The following is a 21,943-nucleotide window of genomic DNA, read 5'->3' on the forward strand; positions in this document are numbered from 1 at the left end:
TGAATCCTGATTCCAACTAGATCAGACATCTTCATTTGCAGCCTCCTCTCTTCCAGGGAACCACGAGATGAGTCAATGGACTTCTTTTAGCATGAAACACGGCAGGGTACTTTCTTGGGGCAGCCAGTGACCCCGTCAAATTCAGTTTGGCATCAGTGTTTGGAAACTCGAGGGAAAGGGAAAAACTTCCCTGGGAGAAGGCCGACTCTGAACCTCCAGCCAGTCTATGGCTGAATCCGCCCCGCTGCTTCGGTTTCCTCTCCCCGCGGGGCGGCCTTTCCCTGCCAGGGAAACGAAGCGTCGGACTCCTGGGCGAGGCGGTGAAAGAAATCCCCGCCGAGTCAGAAGCTCAGACTTGGGCTTCTCCCGTATGGCTGCTTTCCTCCCCGCTTTTCCGATCGGACTGACGCAACTGTGTGCGAATTTCCTGGCTGGGGACCAGGTGGCTTTTTCCAAAAGCCGTTTCAGGCCGTCAGTGCAAGACCTCTCCATGTCTAATCAAGGGAGAGCAAACCGTTTTCCACACGGTCTCCATTTCCAGCCAGCTTTTTCCGCCCTGAGCCCGGGGCCCTCCGAGGAGGGAAGGTGTTACACGTGTGAATGACCCCACACAGGAACGCCGAGAGCCCATGTGCAGTGCGGCAGCCCCCTTGGGGGTGCAAATCCGTTTTGCTGCCGGAGCGGCCAAGGGATGAATGGGGCTGTTCTCTTTCAGGAGGCATGACTGATTTCTGGGCGAGGAATCCGGCCCCCCTGGCATTCCCACAGCTGTATTTATGGCCCGCTGTGGTATAAAACTGTGGGGCCGGCCGAGCTCTGAGATCGAGAGCCGCCTAGAGACAACAGGGACCACATCACTGAAGGGGCGAGCCTTCTCCCGAAGCGGGCTTTGTGGCCTGCCGAGCCTCTGTCCCGAGAAACATGCCGGCGACCTACCTCACCTGCTGGAGCCTGCTGGCTTTGTTGCTCCTCCCATGTTGCCTGGCTCAAGACGAATACATGGAGGTGAGCAGAAGAGCTAATAAGGCGGTGGCCAGAATAGTGCAGAGCCACCACCAGACTGGCCGTAGCGGTTCCAGGAGGGAGCAAATGAGAGCACGGAGCCATCCTATGGCTGGGACTGTGGATAATAGCACCTCGGCAGATCTAGAACCCCCGGGCTCAGAGGTAGATGATCTAGCCCAGACTCCCTCATACAGAGTCCAGGTACTCTGAATTCATCTTCTAAGGATAACTGTGCAATCGTAACGAGGTGGGGTTTGTGTGCCGAGGCGATTTTAGGGGGATGTTTGAGAAGGGAGGCTGCATGGAGAGTGAGCTGTTTCTGGGTCTGTGGGGCTGCTGAGATGGTTGTCGAACCCGTCGAAGGATCGGGAGGGTCAGAGGTGACGTGGGGTGACGATAACGGCCCGAGAGGCCGAACGCGCTATGGGGAGAAAGTCTGGGGTCTGGGTCATCGGTCACAGGGGAAGGGAAAAGGCCGGGAAGAGGCTGGGGATCTTTGGGTCCCAAAACTGTCCTCTTGGGAGGACAGTGGGAGTTCTGGGGAGGTAAGGGGTGGGGAATGGGGGGTGAGAGGGAGGCAGTTAGATAATAAATAATTGTGCTTGAGCCACAGTTTGGCCATACCTGACGCAGTCCTTAGCAGAAAGAGCCCTGGTCTAAGAGTCAGGAGACCTAGTTTCTAATCCCGGGTCATTCGCTTCCCTGTTGTATGATCCTGAGCAAGTCACTTAACTACTCTGTACCTCAGTTTCCTCATCTGCAAAATGGTGATTCAGTATCTGTTAACCCTTCTCGTTCGACTAATAGGCAGAACACGGGCCTGATTTAGGAATCAGATGGGCCTGAGTTCTAATTCTATCTCCTCCACTTTGCTGTGTGACCTTGTGCAAGTCACTTCACTTCTCTGGGCCTCAGTTACCTCATCCGTAAAATGGGGATTAAGAGTGTGAGCCCTAAGTGGGACAGGGACTGTGTCCAACCTGATTAACTTGTATCTACCCCAGTACTTAGAACACTGCTTCGCATATAGTGAACACTTAACAAGTAATAATAATAATAATAATGATGGTATTTGTTAAGCGCTTACTATGTGCAAAGCACTATTCTAAGCACTGGGGGGATACAAGGTGATCAGGTTGTCCCACGTGGGGCTCACAGTCTTAATCCCCATTTTACAGATGAGGGAACTGAGGCACAGAGAAGTTGTGACTTGCCCAAAGTCACACAGCTGACAATTGGTGGAGCCAGGATTTGAACTCATGACCTCTGACTCCAAAGCCCGGGCTTTTTCCACTGAGCCATGTTATTAGTATTCTCTGGGCCTCAGTTACCTCATCTGTAAAATGGGGATTAAGAATGTGAGCCCTAAGTGGGAGAGGGACTGTGTCCAACCTGATTAACTTGTGTCTACCCCAGTGCTTAGCACAGTGCTTGGCATATAGTAAACACTTAACAAGTACCATAATAATAATTGTTATTAGTATTCTCTGGGCCTCAGTTACCTCATCTGTAAAAGGGGGACTACGACTATGATTCCTGTGTGAGATAGGGACTGTATCTGACCTGATTATCTTGTATCTATTCCAGTGCTTAGTATAGTGCTTGGCACATATTTAGCACGTAGCCTGGAACAAAACCAAGCCAGCCTGCATTCCCCAGCCTTCTTCAAGCATCTGTGAGAAAGAGCTCTTGCACTTGGTCAGCAATAATTAAAACTAATGGGGCTTAATATGTTTCCCTAGTTACCTGGTTCAGTTGAAATTCACAGTAAAGGTTAAGATCACCTCAGCATGCATTCGTTTTCAGAATACTGAAGAACTCAGATGAGTCCATGTGAATTCTGAACTCTAAATGCTTTCTTTAAGACCTGATCTGATTTGTACTTAGGGTCAGATCGATCCAGGGCCTTAGCTAATGGCTGTTTATAACTTTTGCATGGATCTGTGGAAGCTATGAAACTCTTTCAGAGAGCAAGTCACTATTTAATAAGTTAGTGTTCTGGGGAGGAGGGTCATACATGCACATTCATTCATTCATTCATTCAGTCCTATTTATTGAGAGCTTACAGTGTGCACTTGGGAAGTACAAGTTGGCATGCAGAAGGGCGACAGTCCTGTAAATTGTGCAAAGCAATCAATCAATAAATGATATTTAGTGAGCATTTATTTTATGCGAAGGACTCTACGATGGGCTTGGGAGAATACAATATGTTCCCTGCTTATAATAAAGCTTTCAGTGTAGACTGGGAGACAGGCATTAAAATACATTATGGATATGTACATAAGGCTGTGGGGCTGAGGGTAGGGTGAATAGTAGGTGCTTAAAGGATACGGAGCCAAGTGCATAGGTGACACAGAAGGGTGAGAGAATAAGGGAAATGAGAATAAGGGAAATTAGGTTTGGAGATGTGACTTCAGAAAGACTGAAGGTAGGGAGAATGGTGGTCTGTTTTAAATGAAGGGGATGGACTTCCAAGTCAGAGAGAAAATTTGGGCAAAGTGTCAGTGGCGAGTTAAATGAGACTGAGGTACAGTGAATAGACTGGCATTAGAGGAGTGAAGGGCATGGACTGGCTTGTAATAGGAAATCAGTGAGGTAAAACGAGAGGGGGCAAGTTGATTGAGTGCTTTAAAGCTGACGGAAAGGAGTTTCTGTTTGATGTGGAGGTAGATGGACAACCATTGGAGGTTTTTGAGGAGTGGGGAAACGTGGACTGAACTTTCTTAGAAAAAATGATCTGGGCAGGGGAGTGAAGCAAGGACTGAAGTGGATAGAGGCAGGGTGGTCAGTGAGGATAAGTACTTAGATTAAGATGGTAGGCAGTTTGGATGGAGAGGAAAGAGCAGATTTTAGCTATGTTGTGAAGGAAGAACTGACAGGATTTGGTGACAGATTGAATATGTGGGTTGAATGAGTGTGGGATACAGGGCTTGTGAGGCAAGGAGGAGACAGTGATGGGAAAGACATGGGGAAGGCAGAATTTGGGTGGGAAGATGAAGTTTGAGGTGATGGCGGGACATCCAAGTAGAGATGTCCTGAAGGTGGGAGGAAATGCAAGACTGGAGAGAAGGAGGGAGGTCAGGGCTGGAGAGGTAAATTTAGGAATCATTTGCATAGAGATGATAGTTGAAACCATGGGTGCGAATGAGTTCTCCAAGGGTGTGGGTGTAGATGGAGAAAAGAAGGGGTCCAAGAGCTGAACCTTGAGGGACCCCACTGTCAGAGGGTTGGGAGGCAGAGGAGGAGAATGCACAAAAGACTGAAAATGAGTGACCAGAGAGATAATAAAAATAATAATAATAATAATGGTATTTGTTAAGCACTTATTATGTGCCAGGCACTGTTCTAAATGCTGAGGTAGAGCGTGGCGTCGTATAAAGAACGTGGGTTTGGGAGTCAGAACATCATGGGTTCTAATCCTGGCTCCACAACTTGTCTGTTGTGTGGCTTTTGGCAAATCATTTAACTTGGAGATTGAGACTGTGAGCCCTACGTGGGACAGGGTCTGTGTCCAACCCGATTTGCTTGTATCCATCTCAGCGCTTAGTACACTGCCTGGCACACAATAAATGTTTAACAAATACCAAAATTATGATTATTATTATAAAAGATAATCGGGTTGGGCACAGTCCTTGTCTCACATAGGGAACACAATCTTAATCCCCATTTTACAGTGATGGAACCAAGGCACAGAGAAGTTAAGTGACTTGCCCAAGGTCACACAGCAGACAAGTGGTGGAGCTGGGATTAGATAAAAGGAGATTAGATAGAAGGAGATTAGATAGGGATTAGACAGGAGGAGAACTAGGAGAGGACAGTGTGAGGGAAGACAAAGTTAGCTAATGGGCATGGGAGTCAATAAGGTCAGAGAAATAATGATTCTGAGAAGAGGAGAGGTCAAGATAAAGCAGGTGAGGATGAATAAGATGGGCAACATCAGCCTGATATCTGGATTTCCACTAGTGCCATTCTACTGCTCGTACACAGGAGAGGAGGAAGCAGACTTAGAGGTGATCCAGGGCTGCAGGTTAATCTTTAGGAAATTGGAGGGGTTCAACAAATTGGGGGTCTCTGTGGAGGATCAGGACAGATTTGTGGAGAATTGTGTGAGACAGAAGGCAGGGGAGAAGGCTGTGTTCAGATAGAGAGATTTCAGAGTTGCTGAAGGTAAAGATAGTACAATGACTAGAGATGACATGTATATATCTATAATTCTATTTATTTTGATGATATTGACACTGCCCACTTGTTTTGTTTTGCTGTCCGCCTCCCCCTTCTAGACTGTGAGCCCATTGTTGGGTAGGGGCTGTCTCTATATGTTGCCAAATTGTACTTCCCAAGTGCTTAGTACAGTGAATAAATATGATTGAATGAATGAATGAATGATTCGATTGAGTGCTTGTCCAACTTGGTGAGCGGGTGAGGTGGGGTAGAGCAGGAGGTCAGTGGAGTTGATGAGTGAGAGGAAGCAGACAGCAGAAGGGTCATCAGGAACATCTTTCCACTGAACCTTATATTCCTGTTGACTTCCATTTTATAACCGGAAGAGTATTTGTCCAGGAAAAATTTGGCCCTTCCAAACATAATGAAATAGTTTAACCTGATGTAGCTACCTCAGCACTTAGTACAGTTCTTGGCCCATAGTAAGTTATAATCCTCTAGACTGTAAGCTCGTTGTGGGTGGGGAATGGGCCTACCAAGTGTTTAGTACAGTGTTCTGCACACAGTAAACACTCAAGAAATATCTTTGATGATGCCAATAAGTGCTTAAAAAAGACTGTGTGCAGGGAATGTGTCTACCAACTTTCTTGTACTCTCCCAAATGCTTAGTATAATGTTCTGCACATTGTAGCACTCAATAAATATCATTGATGATGCTGATAAGTGCTTAACAGAGACTGTGGGCCAGGAATGTGTCTAACAATTCTGCTGTATTGTACGAGTCTCCCAATAGCTTGGTACAGTGCTCTGTACACAGTAAGCACTGAATAAATACCTTTAATGATGCCACAATAAATACCATTATAATAACCATGTCTTCTAGCTCCCACTTAATAATAATTACAATAATGATGGTGTTTGTTAAGTTCTTACTCTGTGCCAAGCACTGTTCTAAGTGCTTGGGTAGATAACAAGGTAACCAGGTTGTCCCATGTGGGACTCACAGACTTAATCCCCATTTTACAGATGAGGTAACTGAGGCACAGAGAAGTGAAGTGACTTCCCCAAAGTCACACAGCTGACAAGTGGCAGAGCTGGGATTTGAACCCATGACCTCTGACTCCACTAAGCCACGCTGCTTCTTATAAGAGCTTACTATGTGCCAAGCACTATTCTAAGCCCTGGGGTAGATACAAGGTAATCAGGTTGGACATAGCCCACGTCCCTCATGGGGCTCACGATTTTGATCCCCATTTTACGGATGAGGTAACAGGGTCCCAGAGAAGTTAAGTGACCAGCCCAAGTTCACACAGCAGACATGTGGCAGAGTCAGGATTAGAACCCATGACTTCTGACTCCCAGATTCTCTTTCCGCTAGGCCATGCTGCTTCTCTACTTCACTTACTCCCCTTGACACCAGGAGAGAGTAGAACGGAGCAGAGCAGAGTCCCTATGTCCAGAAGAGAAGGTGCATTGTCTTGTCTCAGGGGACATCAGTACAGTGCTCTGCACAGAGTAAGCGCTTAATAAATACAATTGAATTAACTAATCAGGGGGTCTGAGAGGTCTCCTCACAGTCAACCCTGAAACAGTCGGCAATCTCCACACCGGGCACCTCCACTGTAGTCACGAGATCCATCATCTTTGGCGATTGGCTGACCCACGGCTATTTCTGCCGCTTCAACCTCCTCCATCCCCAAATTTGACCTCCCCACTCCGAGGTAGTGGCCCAGAAAGGTTTCCCTCTTTAGCCTGTCCTAGAGGGAAATGGAACTGAGATGCTTCTGTGGGTTTTTTTTTTTGTTTCGTTGGTTGTTTTTTGTTTTTTTAATGGCATTTATTAAGTGCTTACTACGTGCAAAGCACTGTTCTAAGTGCTCGGGAGGTTACAAGTTGATCAGGTTGTCCCACGGGGGGGCTCACAGTCTTACTCCCCATTTTACAGATGAGGTAACTGAGGCCCAGAGAAGTGAAGTGACTTGCCCAAAGTCACACAGCTGACAAGTGGCGGAGCCGGGATTTGAACCCACGACCTCTGACTCCAAAGCCCGTACTCTTTCCACTGAGCCACGCTGCTTCTCTGTGGTTCACCTGGACCCTTTCACCAAAACAGGAGCGAAAGCTCTCACTCTCTGCTGCTGGGCAACATAGTATCTATCCACGATCGGGATTTTTTCTGGGACTGTATAAGTGTGGAAATGGAGAGTGAACAGAGAGGCACTGCCCTTGCCTCAGCATAAACCTCAATTTAAATAAGTAAAATTCCACAAATGCAAATTTGAAGAAACCCGTATTTCATGTATTCCCTAATTTATCAGTTGTGTGAGCAAAATCCCATGTGTTGGGAGATGCTTGTATTGTGTAGGTATCCTTATTTAAGGTTCAAATGAATGGAATTTTTTAAAATACCTGGAATTAACTAGACTTGAATTCGGTGGTACTTCAATTTAAGAACAACAGAGAATCTAGTGAGTAATTTATCTTCTGAATTGTATTCTCTTTTGAATAAACAGTGCTGGTTTCACAAAGTTTTACAGCAGTTAGTCACTATTTCATTGTGTAATATTCAGTTTCAGGCCAGTGTTCTGAAAGATTTCAGAGTTTCCAAAGGTGCGGGGCACAGCATCCAAAGTTCAACGGTTATGGTATTTGTTTACCAGGGAGTAGTTTAGGCACAGAGAAAATCTGGCTGCTTCTGTGTAGCCTTCACCATTAGCAACAGTTTGATAAATCTGGATCTTTCCCAAGAGACGAGCTTGAGGGAAAGACTCAGCAGACTCGTAAATCCTTTGAAAATTACTTTGGTGAGAAAACCTTCACCCACCAGTAATAGAAAATGCAAAAAAGTATATTTACAATGTGCTGTTACACTATGTGCACACAGCACCTGTTTAAACATTGATGCACTTATGTGAATTTTCATTTTTTGGGTATTATTTAGGAGCTTACTATGTGCCAGGCTCTGTGGTAAGGACGGGGTAGATACAAGCTAATCAGGGAGGACACAGTCCATGTCCCACGTGGGACTCACAGTCTTAATCCCCCTTTTACAGATGAGGTAACTGAGGCCTAGAGAATAATGATAATGATGGTATTTGTTAAGCGCTTACTGTGCGTCAAGCACTGTTCTAAATTCTGGGGTAGATAGAAACTAATCAGGATGGACACAGTCCCAATCCCAAAAGGGGTGCTCATTCTTAACCCCCATTTTACAGATTAGGTGACTGAGGCACAGAGAAGTTAAGTGACTTGCACGAGTTTACACAGTAGACAAGTAGCAGAGCCGGGATTAGAACCCAGCTCCTTTTGGTTCCCAGGTCCGTGTGCTGCCCAGTGGGACACACCACTTCCCTTTTCCATTAAAACAGAGTTGTTCAAGAACATGATCCTCACGTTAAAGGAGACCTCAGGCTTAGTGGAAAAAACACGGGCTTGGGTGTCACAGGTCATGGGTTCCAATCCTGGCTCCGCCACTTGTCAGCTGTGTGACTTTGGGCAAGTCACTGAGCTTCTCTGTGCCTCAATTACCTCATCTGTAAAATGGGGATTAAGACTGTAAGCCCCACATGGGACAACCTGATTATCTTGCACCTACCCCAGCGCTTATATGTATATATGTTTGTACATATTTATTACTTTACTTATTTATTTATTTTACTTGTACATATTTATTCTATTTATTTTATTTGCTTTATATGTTTTGTTTTGTTGTCTGTCTCCCCCTTTAAGACTGTGAGCCCACTGTTGGGTAGGGACTGTCTCTATATGTTGCCAACTTGTACTTCCCAAGCACTTAGTACAGTGTTCTGCACAGAGTAAGCGCTCAATAAATACGATTGAATGAATGAATGAATGAATGAACATAGTAAGTGCTACACAAATACCATCATCATTATTATCATACCTGCGTCTCCTACTGGTTACCTGGTGAAACCTTGCAAGGCCAACATTCTTTTTGTTTTACTTGCTGAATTTCTCCCACCTGCATGAAAATTGTTGAGGCTTTTCACTTTCCTCAAAGGGTCTTTTCTGCATTTGTCTCTGTCCTTTCAAAGGGAGAGTCTGTCCCTGGAGGCCTGAAGAGGCAGGTTTGAGCTGAATAATAATAGTTTCGAAAAGCGGCAGCACGCCAGGCAGATGAAATCCAAACTTAATTTTCCTTTACCCAGGCCGGGCAGCTCTGAGGATCTGAAGCCTGTATAAAAATGCTAAAATTGGAAATGTTCAAGTCAGCTAGTTCAAATGCGGTCACAGAATTGCCTGTGTTCCAACAGTTCCATCCGAGTGCGTATAAACCTCCTTTTTAGTTCGTGTGTCACTGGTTATGGTCAACCAGCCAGTTAGACTTGAATCTTGTACTTTCATTCATTCATTCAATCATATTTATTGAGCACTTACTGTGAGCAGAGCACTGTACTAATAAGCGCTTGGAAAGTACAATTCAGCAATAGAGACGATCCCTGCCCACAATAGGCTTCCAGTCTGCCTTCTTTGTATACATGTGTGAATGTTAGGAGCAGCAGAGAAAGTATCAGAGGGAGAAGTTGAAAGAGGCATAAACCTGGGCATGGGTGCAGGGCAGAGGTGGGACTACTGCTCAGTGCCCGGCCCTGGTCAAGGAGATCAAAGGGGCCACCATATTTATTGAGCACTTACTATATGCAGAGCACTGTACTAAGCGCTTGGGAGAGTATAATATAACAAAATAACAGACACATTGCCAACATAATGGGTTTACAGTCTAGAGGATGAGCTTACAATCTGGAGGACTTGAGGATTTTTGTTCATTCAGTTGTATTTATTGAGCACTTACTGTGCACAAAGTACTGTACTGAGTGCTTGGCCTGGGAGAGTACAATATAACACTGAAGAGGCAAATTCCCTGTCCTCAGTGAGCTTACAGACTAGAGATGAATTTCTAGACTTGTGCCACTGCTACCCCTACACTTTCCTGGGTTGAGTTTTCACCAATTGCAGTTGGTGAAAACCCAATTCTTCCAGTCCCAGAGCAGTGCTCGCCTTCCTTGGGGGAACTCCAGAGCTAGGCTGAAGGGCAGCTTGCCTCTACTCAGTGGTTGAGAGACTATTTGCATCTTTGCCTGATGGGAAGCATGTCAACCTTACGAGGTTTCATCGGGTGGCCAACAGCTGGTGCAGTGTGTAGTTCACTCAGTTATTTAACAGACAGGACCTCAGGATAATGAAAACTTGCATTAGAGTATTTATGCCTTGATTTGAGCTTCACCCATGTGCAAATATCCGTTTCTTCCAACATCGCATCGTATTCTATCAGGATAGGTTTGTGCTGTCATATCCTGGTGCTGCCACTTGCCTGTTCGATGACCTTGAGCAAGTCACTCAACTGCTCTGGGCCTCAGTTACCTCATCTGTAAAATAGGAATTAAGACTGTGAGCCCCATGTGGGACAGACACTGGGTCCAATCTGATTACCTTGTATCTACCCCAGCTCTTAGAACAGTGCTTGACACATAGTAAACGGTTAACAAATATCATCATCATTCCCCAACACCTTTCCATCCAAAATAAATAGTGAAAACCCACATTCTGGTGACCTCTTAGTGAAATTGGGTTAATTCCTATTTATCCAAAATTCTCTAGTGATACTGTTCATTATTGCGCTATTAAGCACCTGTACCCAGCCTGTGCTAGTAAGAATAATTGCGGTATTTGTTAAGCACTTACTATGTACCATCACTGTATTAAGCACTAGGTTAGAGACAAGATAATCAGATCAGACACGGGCCCTGTCCCACATCAGGCTCACAGTCTCAGAGGGAGGAAGAACAGGTGTCGAATCTCCAATTTGCAGCTGAGGCACAGAGAATTTAATTGACATGGCCAAGATCACACAGCAGCAAGTGTCAGAGATGGGAGTAGAACCCAGTCCGTCTGACTTTCAGGCCAGTGCTCTTTCCATTAGGCCACTCTCCAAACCACCTCAGGATGACATCTGAGCACAAACTTCTGTAGATTTATGGATTTTCTTGTTCAAGAAATCTTGGCAGAAACCTTCAGGGCAAGAATGGGTGGAAAACAGTCTGACTCCATGTTTGGGTAATCGTCTGGTGAAAATTAGAGGATTAGAGATCCTTACCAGTGGTGTGGGACTCTGGCTTTGTGCTCAGATTCCAAAGTGAAAAATCATTCAATTGTCCAAGGGAATTGAGCCAGGGAAAACCCTGACGTGAGTCTCTAGGGACACACCCTCCCTTCCTTTCTGTTTTCCAGAAATCCCCTAGCAACAACTGCTTTTCATGCTTATTCCTAAATTTGAGTCAGCTCCAAGGAGAGTTTCCACAAATTCTTTGTAGGACACAATCAGCAGGGGCTTTGCCAGCTTAGCTTGGACATCACATCCTATGGAGAGGAACTTGCGCCGAGCAAGTCTAGCCCTCGCTTTACTATTTTGATATTTGAAGTGAAGTGAGACAAAACATTAGATTAGATAGTATCTTAGAAGAAAATAATTTCAATAGGCCCAACTCCCTAAATTTGGACTGTACGGATATTGCTGACTCCTCTACTCTGTGGGAGTGAGTGAAAAATCAAGTTTGGCTACAGGTGACCCTGTGCTTAATTGACAAATGTAGTAGATATGTTATCATCCCCTTTCACACCAATTAAAGTCACACATTCCTGAAGGGACCACACACAGAGATTCTGGTTCCCAATGCATCTTCATTTATTAAATTACTATTATTATTATTACTAATAGTACTACTACTACTAATAATAATAATAATGGCATTTGTTAAAATCTTACTGTGTGTCAAGTATTGTCCAAAAGACATCCCACTTCCCCCACTTCCACTGGCTCCTATCCCAAATTTCACCATCACGGCATGATCTGGAAGACAGAAACCCAACACAGAAAAGATGACACACTTTTACTAATAACAAACCCTTCCAATGCTTCCTCCAAATTAACATAATTCTCTCTTATTTTACATGCCCAGTTTCCTCACTGACCCAGTTTAGGGTTGTCTGCACTCACTCACCCTGGTTCCCCTGCTGAACTCATTAAAATATTTTTATGCTTGTCTTCCCCACTGGAGTATAAACTACTTGTGGATATGGGGTGTGCCACTTTATTACTCAATAAACTCTACTATGACTACTGCTAGGTGAAGCAAAATTCAGCTTGGAGGTCAGGAATGGTTGTTCATTCTGAGCCACTTTACCCTCTGAATTCATCTTGGCTTTCCTCCAATCAGTGGCCTCTGACAATATTTTTAAGTCTCTGCCATTCAGTAGCAGAGACTTTGTTATATTGTACTCTCCCAACTGCCTATTACAATGCTCTGCACACAGTAAACACTCAATAAATACAATTGATGGATTGATTGAATGATTTTTCTTGATAACAAGAGATACAGAGTGAAGGCATCTCACTAGCAAAAATAGATAAACTAAGGATGGTAGGCACGGGCAAAAACATATGCAGGAATTTGTGTTTGATGAACTGTCAAAATGAGTAGAACTTCTGTTAATAATTAATATTTTAAAACTTCATGAGAAAAACAACAACATTTTCACGTGGTGCTTCTATGACCAACTGCCATTTTTGCTTGTACCTTTGTAGTCAAAGTTAGTCAAAGAAAGCCACTCTGCTGAGAAGCTCTTAGGACACTCTGAATGTGCTGAGAAGCTCTTAAGACACCCCGAATGCCCAGTGAGTTCAGGGAACAAATGTGTTGCTAAATAACACATTGTGTTTGTTGATACTCTCCTATGAATTGACATTTTATCATGGCAGGAGAGTTTATGTGCGCTGACGAAGCTTAGAGCCATGCCGTATAGGGCTACCCATAATGGAAAGGTCTAAGCCGAAGCGTCAGACAAAGTCAATTCCCCTGTACTGGGCAGCAGTGGCATGGGAAAGAGTCACAGGTAGATGATAAAGCGGCCAAATCATTGATCAAAGACAGCATCAGAAACTTGAGCTTTTACTGAGCTTAAACCAACTACATATCTTTACCAAAAAAACTCTATGGATACACATAGCCATACAATTTTATGATAGAAGATGGTAGATTCTGAAGAGGCTTTGTCCAAGGAGTCGTTATGGGTTGGAAACGACTTGACGGCATTTGAGGACTTTTGTTAATAGCTTTATATATTTTCGAAAGCACTTGCACATTGAGAGAGAGGTAGATGTTATGATCTTTATAGATGAGGAAAGCTGGGAATAGAACCCAGGTCCTCTGACTCCACCAGACTCTCTACATACCATCTCCATTAAGGGCTGGCTTAGCTGCCTTTAGGCTTGATGATAATTCGGAAAGAACAAGAACTCTCTTCTCATTCCTTCCTAACAGTGAAATGTCCTGTTTTTGTTGTCATTAGTTCATTCATTCATTCAATCGTATTTATTGAGCGCTTACTGTGTGCGGAGCACTGTACTAAGCGCTTGGGAAGTACAAGTTGGCAACATATAAAGATGGTCCCTACCCAACAGTGGGTTCACAGTCTAGAAGGGGGAGACAGACAACAAAACAAAACATATTAACAAAATAAAATAAATAGAATAAATATGTACTTGTAAAATAAATAAATAAATAGAGTAATAAATATGTACAAGCATATATACATATATATATATATATATATATATATATATATATATATAGGTGTTGTGGGGAGGGGAAGGAGGTAAGGAGCGGATGGGGAGGGGGAGGAAGGGGAGAGGAAGGAGGGGGCTCAGTCTGGGAAGACCTCCTGGAGGAGGTGATCTCTCAGTAGGGCTTTGAAGGAAGGAAGACAGCTAGCTTGGCGGATGGGCAATAAATACGATTGATGATGATGATGTGCGGAGGGAGGGCATTTTAAATAACTTGCCCAAGGTCACACAGCAAAGAAATGGCAGAGCCGGAATTAGCCCTCTTCTTTGGAAGTTCATGAGTTGTTTTTTTCTCAATCAATCAATCATTGGTATTTGTTGAGTGCTTACTGTGTGCAGAGCACTGTACTAAGTGCTTGGGAGAGTACAACAGAATTATCAGACATATTTCCTGCCCATAATGAGCTTACAGTCTAAAGCTCTTTCTCCCTCTTCCCCTCCTTCCGCTTCCCCATATTTCACATGGATATGGCCAAGATTTTTTTAGGGTACGTAGCAAGAAACGGGGCTGTCACTGGCAGATTTTTCATTTCCTTTTGTCTTAGGCTGCTGAAAATGCATGTAGTTATCAAAACAAGATAGGCAGTGAGACTCTCCTGATGTGTCGTGAACTATTAACATTCATTTGGAACTTCTATCTGTCTCTTTAAGGCATCGCAACCTGGGGCCCACCCACCAGACTGCAGTAAATGTTGCCATGGAGAATTTGGATTCCGGGGTTACCTGGGACCCCCAGGACCCCCAGGTCCACCAGGCATGCCAGGTAAGTACTAGAGGCAAACCTGAATCGTATGCTGGATGACAGTGGCAACCCCTTATTAAGAGTAGTGGTAACGAAGATGATAACATCATCCATTTTACTCCCAGTTCATCAAACGATAGAATTTACTACACACCTACTATGAGCAGAGCAATGTCCTAAGTGCTTGGTAGAGTACTACAGAAAGATAAGACCTCATAGTATGCTTCGAGGAGAGTGGGGGAGACGGGAAGACACAAATAAAGTACGCAGAGATTGTTAGCTCCCTGTGGACAGGGAATGTGTCTACCTACTCTGTTGTACTCTCCCAAACTCTGAGTACAGTGCTCTGCACAAAGTACTCATTAAATGCCATTGATTGATTGATAGGAGGAAATTATAGCTATGGTGATAGCAAGATTGTAGTAAAAAATAAGCACATCCAATAGCCATACCAAACACCTGTATTTATTCACTTACCTTTAGTACTTATGCACCTTCTCACCTTACCTTAATTTAAGATAACCAGTGTGGCCTAATGGATAGAGAACAGGCCTGGGAATCAGCGGCCCTGGGTTCTAATCCCAGGTCTGCCGCTTACCTGCTATGTGATCTTAGGCAGGTCACTTAACTTTTCTGCACCTCAGTTCCCTCATCTGCAAAATGGGGATTTAATATCTGTCTTCCCTTCTACTTACTCTGTGAGCCCCATGTGGGGCCTGATTATCCTATATCTACCCCAGCGCTTTGCACAGTGCTTGGTATGCACTGCTTAACATATACCACAATTTTTATTATTATTACATTATTATTGTTAACACTTTATCTATTTTTCCTCCCAATCTCTGCTATCAGTAATTGTAGCTCTCCTCCAACAATCTGTGACTGGCTTGTGTCTGTCTCTCTGTCTTTCTCCCTTGTTATAGCTACTCCTGAAGGCAGGAACTGGGACTCTAAGCTGTACCTTCACAAACACTTAATACAGTGCTCTGCACAGAGCAGATGCCCAGTTAACGTCGTTGCTAATAAATAAACAGTACTGAGAAACGGCACGGCCTAGTGGAAAGAGCATGGGCCTGGAAATCAGAGGACTTGGGTTCTAGCGCTTAGAACAGTGCTCCAGCGCTTAGAACAGTGCTTTGCACATAGTAAGTGCTTAATAAATGCCATCATTATTATTATTATAATCCCAGCTCTGCCACTTGTCTGCTCTGTGATCTTAGGCAAGTCACTTCACTTCTCTGTGCCTCAGTTATCTCATCTACAAAATGGAGATTAAGACTGTAAGCCCACAAGGTACATGGGCTGTTCCCACCTGATTAGCTTGTATCTACTTCAGTGCTTAGTACAGTGCCTGGCACATAGAGTTTAACAAATATCATTAAAAATTCACACATCAATATGTACTAAGACGGGCTATTGGGATGATGTAATCTGGGATTTTTTTTAAAATGGCATGTTTAAAGTGCTTACTATGGGATGATGAAATTAACGCCATTTCTTTTCAGGGAGGCAAGTTATCCAAATGTTGTCACATCTACTAGTCTCACATATACTTCAATTTTATTGTTTTAATTTTAGTAATTATAGTAATAGTAGTGGAGTATTTTTTGAGTTACTTGGTGCTTACACTGAATTAGCATTTGGGAGAACAGGATACAGGTACAGGTACAGGAGCCCTCTGACTCTCAGGCTTCTGCTCTTTCCACTAGACCATACTGCTTCTCTAAAATTCCACCTAAATATCAGCCCCCACCACGTTTCATTCTGAGCATGATGTTTTCCTACCAGATGCTGGCCTGTTTGAAAAAGACACCAGGGAAAGGACAGTAGATTATCATCAAGACACTTCTACAGAGTTCATGCAGATCCAAAGGGAGAAAATCAGTCCCTCTCTAGTTTAGCTTGAACAGCTGAGACCATAAGCCACCCTGTAAACTTTTGAAGGCCTTCAGAGGCGGAAAACATTCTTGGGGAGATTTGATCGATAGGAGGATTGAAAAATGAGGACTAAAAATATGGTATAAAAGAGCTGCCTGGTGGGATCTTTAACACCATATTTTTAGTCCACATTTTCCAAGTAAAAGAGAGTGAGTTTTGGTGAAACATGGGGGAATGAGAAACTTGGTGAGAAAGGAAAGGATAAAAGCCAAGTTATGCTGGAAGCCAGCACAGAACAAAAAAGATGGGAACACTTTGGGGAAGATGTTGGATACTCTATGATTTTAGTAAATTCTTTCATAGACTATTGGGTGTCAGTTGATGTTAGAAACCACCACAGAACAAAAAAGATGGGAACACTTTGGGGAAGATGTTGGATATTTCAAGATTTTAGTAAATCCTTTCATAGACTATTGGGTGTCAGTTGATGCCTTGAAGCCAGCTCCTGGGGCCTATATTAGTTAATGCAGTTTCTAAATGTTTAATATTGTCTGAGAGAAGAGTTTAGGCTTTGGGGACCCAACTCCATTATGGAAATAGTTTGTTCATATCATAATTGCTAAGCACTTATGGGTACTACTAAGCATATAATCAATCAATAAATCAAGGGTATATATTGAGCCCTAACTACGTGCAGAATACTGCACTAAGTGCTTGGGAGAGTACAAAGCAACGGAGTTGGTAAACACTTTCCCTGCCCACCAGGAGCTTACAGTCTATAAGGGCTAATATGTACTAAGCACTGGGGTAAATACAGAATAATTAGATCAGACCCAATCCTTGCCCTACAAGGGGCTCACAGTGTAAGTGGAGATAGGGGAGCAGCATGGCTCAATGGAAAGAGCAAGGGCTTGGGAGTCAGATGTTATGGGTTCAAATCCCGACTCTGCCAATTGTCAGCTGTGTGATTTTGGCCAAGTCACTTAACTTTTCTGTGCCTCAGTTACGTCATCTGTACTTGCCTGTCCCATCATCAACCCCCATCCCACGTCCTCCCCCTGGCCTGGAATGCCCTCCCTCCACACATCCACCAAGTTAGCTCTCTTCCTCCCTTCCAAGCCCTACTGAGAGCTCACCTCCTCCAGGAGGCCTTCCCAGACTGAGCCCCCTTTTTCCTTCCCCTCCCCACAGCACTTGTATATATATTTGTACAGATTTATTACTTTATTTATTTTACTTGTACATATTTACTATTCTATTTATTTTGTTAATGATGTGCATATAGCTTTAATTCTATTTGTTCTGATGACTTTGACACCTGTCTACATGCTTTGTTTTGTTGTCTGTCTCCCCCTTCTAGACTGTGAGCCCATTGTTGTGTAGGGACCATCTCTATATGTTGCCAACTTGTACTTGCCAAGTGGTTAGTACAGTGCTCTGCACACAGTAAGAGCTCAATAAATACGATTGAATGAATGAATGAATGAATCAAATGGGGATGAAGACTGTGAGCCCCACGTGGGACAATCTGATTGCCTTGTATCCTCTCCAGCGCTTAGAACAGTGCTTTGCACATAGTAAGCGCTTAACAAATGCCATTATTATTATAGACAAATACACAGAACAAGAATGAAATTGTGAACATTAATAAATGTGATTCCATTCAATCAATTAATTAATTGCATTTGTAACTTTGCAAATGAAGTGTAAAATTAATATGAATCCAACAGTATAAAATTAAGTAAATAGCAATACTTGGAAAAAAGAGGTGTTTTTCAAGCTTCTCACCACTCCAGGGAACCATCCTTGGTTACAAATCACAACATTTTTGCTGTTCTAAGGACAGAGTTTGGAACTTTTTTTGTTTGGTTCTTTGTTTTAATGACATTTGCGAATCACCTACTCTGTGTCAAGCACTGTTCTAAATGCTGGGATAGACAAAAGTTAATCAGGTGGGACGTAATCCCTGTCCCACATGGGGCTCACAGTCAAGTAGTATGATGATGAAGATGACAATGATGATGATGATGGTATCTGTTAAACTCTTTCTATGTGCCAAGCACTGTTCTAAGCGCTGGGGTAGATACAAGGTAATTAGGTTGTACTATGTGGGGCTCACAGTCTTAATCCCCATTTTACAGATGAGGTAACTGAGGCACAGGGAAGTTAAGTGATTTGCCCAAAGTCACACAGCTGGTAAGTGGCAGAGCCGGGATTAGAACCCACTGACTCCCAAGCCCGGCCTCTTCCCACTAAGCCACACTGGAGAGAGAACAGGTGTTGAATCCCATTTTACAATTGAGGACACAGGGGCACAGTGAAGGTAAATATCTTGGCCAAGCTTACAAAGCAAGCAAGTGGCGGAGCTGGGATTAGAAACCAGGCCCTCTGGCTCCCACATCTGTGCTTTACCCACTAGACAACACTGCTTCCCTGCCCAGTGGTGCGAGCCCAGTTTTAGAAGCTCTATGGGCCATTACGGTCTCAATCAATCAATGTGTAGTGGCTATTTAGCCTCTATGGTGTGCAGAGCATTGTACTAAGGTGCTTGGGGAAAACAATAGAATTAGCAGATACAAAGAAGTATGGACAGGGCTGAGAATCAGAAGACCTGTGTTCTAACCACTTCCTTGCTCTGTGACCTTAGCCAAGACACTCACCGTCACTCTGGCTCTGGATCCTGTGTGACCTTAGATAAGTCACTTCATTTCTCGGTGCCTCGGTTCCCTCCTCTGTAAAATGGGGATTAAGAGAGGGAGCCCCATGTGGGACAGCGACTGTGTCCAAACTAATTAATTTTTATCTGCCCAGGAGATACACATAGTAAGTACTCAACAAATACCATAAATACAATGACCCAGATTGGTCATTTCCTTGAATCAATGGACCAGATAGTTCACTCATTCATTCAGTTGTATTTCTTGAGCTCTTACTGTGTGCAGAGCGCTGTACTAAGTGCTTGGAAGAATTGCTCTGCTCCCCATTTTCCTTGGCTGGCGAAGACCCAGAAGTACATTTGTGCAATAGGGTTGCCAGCATTAGCCTGGCATGCAATACTGGGAGATCTGTGGCTGTTAACGAAGTCACTTCAGATAATTTTTCTCTGAATTTGGGAACGCCCTGGATGGGAGACCTGAGGCTGGAACTACTGGCCCCGTTTTTGTCAGACATCCTCCCTCCTCGAGCTGCTGACTGGTTAACAATGAAGGCAGTTGGTTGTAATTCCTTTCTGTGGAAAATCTGGTTTTATTTGGTTGGTTTTACAAAAGACCTGCCTGTCTTGATTATCTCCACGTGAGATTGAACTGTCTCCTGAGGTGAAATCTGGGAGAAGTTCACGTGTGTGTGTTAGTTAGCAAGTGTATGTGGATTTACTCAAAAATTATGGGAGGTACAGGTGTTTGTGTATAGGATTAGTAGATACACGTATTTGTGTATGTGTGGGTTCATTCATTCATTCATCCAATCGTATTTATTGAGTGCTTACTGTGTGCAGAGCACTGTACTAATTGCTTGGAAAGTATAATTTAGCAAGAAACATTCATTCATTCATTGTCATATTTATTGAGTACTTACTGTGTGCAGGGCACTGTACTAAGCGCTTGGGAAGTACAAGTTGGCAACATATAGAGACAGTCCCTACCCAACAATGGGCTCACAGTCTAGAAGTGGGGAGACAGACATCAAAACAAGTAAACAGGCATTAATAGCATCAGTATAAATAAATAGAATTGCATATATATATATATATATATATATATATATATATATATACATATATATATCTCATTAGTAGGATGACTAGAATAATAAATATGTACATATATACACAAGTGCTATGGGGCTGGGAGGGAGTAGAGTAGAAGGAGGGAGTCAGGGCAATGGGGAGAGGAGGAGGGCGATGGGGAGGAGAGGAGGAGGGCGATGGGGAGGAGAGGAGGAGGGTTTATGTGTGTGTGCACATTTATGGGTCAGAGTGTGGCTGTTTGTGTGTATAATGATTCATTGCTTTACTTTGGGGCACGCAGGTTTGGATGCTGGTGGGGAAAGGGAGTCAGATCCATCCTTTCATTATCTGAACCACCAGTCATGTGAGTTAGTTTGCAGATCGACCCCATGACCCATTCAAGTTGAGCCTGCTTTAAATAAGCCCCCTTTGTAGTTTGAATTTTGGACCGTGTCTCCTTAGCAATGACTTCCAGAACCTTTGCTCAAGAGAAAAGGCCAGCCCAAAGCACCGTTTGCGGAGCGGACCGGCTTCTCTCACTTCCTCTCCGGTTATTTTAAGGAAACCACGGGAACAACGGCAACAACGGAGCAACCGGCCACGAGGGATCCAAGGGGGATAAAGGAGACCGGGGGGACCTGGGACCCCGAGGAGAGCGTGGACAACACGGCCCAAAGGGGGAGAAGGGCTACCCCGGGGTTCCTCCCGAGCTCCAGGTAGGCCGCTTCCAGGATGGGTGAGCATGTGACTTGCCTAGCATCAACTGGTGGGCCGCGGAGGATAGAGCATGGGCCTGGGAATCAGAAGGACCTGGGTTCTAATCCAGCCTCCGCCGCTTGTCTGCTGTGTAACCATGGGCAAGTCGTTTCACTTCTCTGGACCTCAGTTACTTCATCTGAAAAATGGGGATTAAGACTGTGAGCCCCAAATGGGACAGGGACTGTGTCCAACCTAATTAGCTTGTACCTACCCCAGCCCTTAGGACAGTGCTTGAGGCATAATAAGCGCTTAACAAATACTGTTATTATTGTTGTTGTTGTTGCCATTATTATCCTGATAATGTACCATTGTTTGATGTGGAGGTGACTTACCAACCGTTTCCACACTGTAGTCCCCCTACCTAAACCCAGATAGTTGTGACAGCTTTCCTGCCTCAGAGTAGGAAAAATAAGATATTTGATGTTGGAAGTGATTCTTATTACCGAATGCTGGGGCGTTTCTGTGAGGCAGTTCAGTGGAAAATGCCATGTAAAAACCATGAGGTAGAATTATTGTATAATGACAGTACCTGCACTTTGAATTATCTACTTAGGACAGGGGATGCCTATAGTTCACACGATTAACCTCATCCTGATGTCTCAGACCAAAGGAAATTTCCTCCATTAAATTCTGCCTTCACATTCTGAAGCTTAGGACAGTTGCTTTTCTTTTCTCTTTTTTAGGTCAGAGGATTTGTGTCTTACTGATCACACTCAAATGTGGCTGGGTAGCCATTTCCAATGGTACATCCATTTGTTCATATTTACGGAGCACCTAATCTGTGGCAGAACGCTGTCCTGGAGCTGGAGAGGGTACAATAAAAGTTAAAGACCCCGTCCCTGCCTTCAAGCAGCTTACAATTGAACGGGAGAGGCAGACAGACATATTTATTCTGTAGGAGCAGGAGGAAAAATACAGATACTAAAGAAAGCACTGATGAAAAAGTGAATAAATAGGGCATGGAAATTAATATATCCATAAAGGTTATGAATCTCTATATTTGATGATCTGTAAAAGCTGTTCTAGTTTC

General features: G+C 43.9%; 1 protein-coding gene across 1 annotated transcript in view; it reads left to right on the plus strand.

The window, feature by feature from the left end:
* Positions 1 to 783: 783 nt before the first annotated feature.
* The window catches only part of C1QTNF3 (C1q and TNF related 3), a 31,730-nt gene continuing 10,570 nt past the window's right edge, over positions 784 to 21,943 (plus strand). The window contains exons 1-3 of the mRNA XM_038744052.1: positions 784 to 1,005; positions 14,459 to 14,570; positions 20,716 to 20,870. Of these exons, the coding sequence (XP_038599980.1) occupies positions 922 to 1,005; positions 14,459 to 14,570; positions 20,716 to 20,870 (351 nt within the window). The 5' untranslated portion in view covers positions 784 to 921. The remainder of the gene's footprint in view (positions 1,006 to 14,458; positions 14,571 to 20,715; positions 20,871 to 21,943) is intronic.

This window comes from Tachyglossus aculeatus, chromosome 3 (assembly GCF_015852505.1).
Source record: "Tachyglossus aculeatus isolate mTacAcu1 chromosome 3, mTacAcu1.pri, whole genome shotgun sequence".
In the NCBI taxonomy this organism is placed as follows: domain Eukaryota; kingdom Metazoa; phylum Chordata; class Mammalia; order Monotremata; family Tachyglossidae; genus Tachyglossus; species Tachyglossus aculeatus.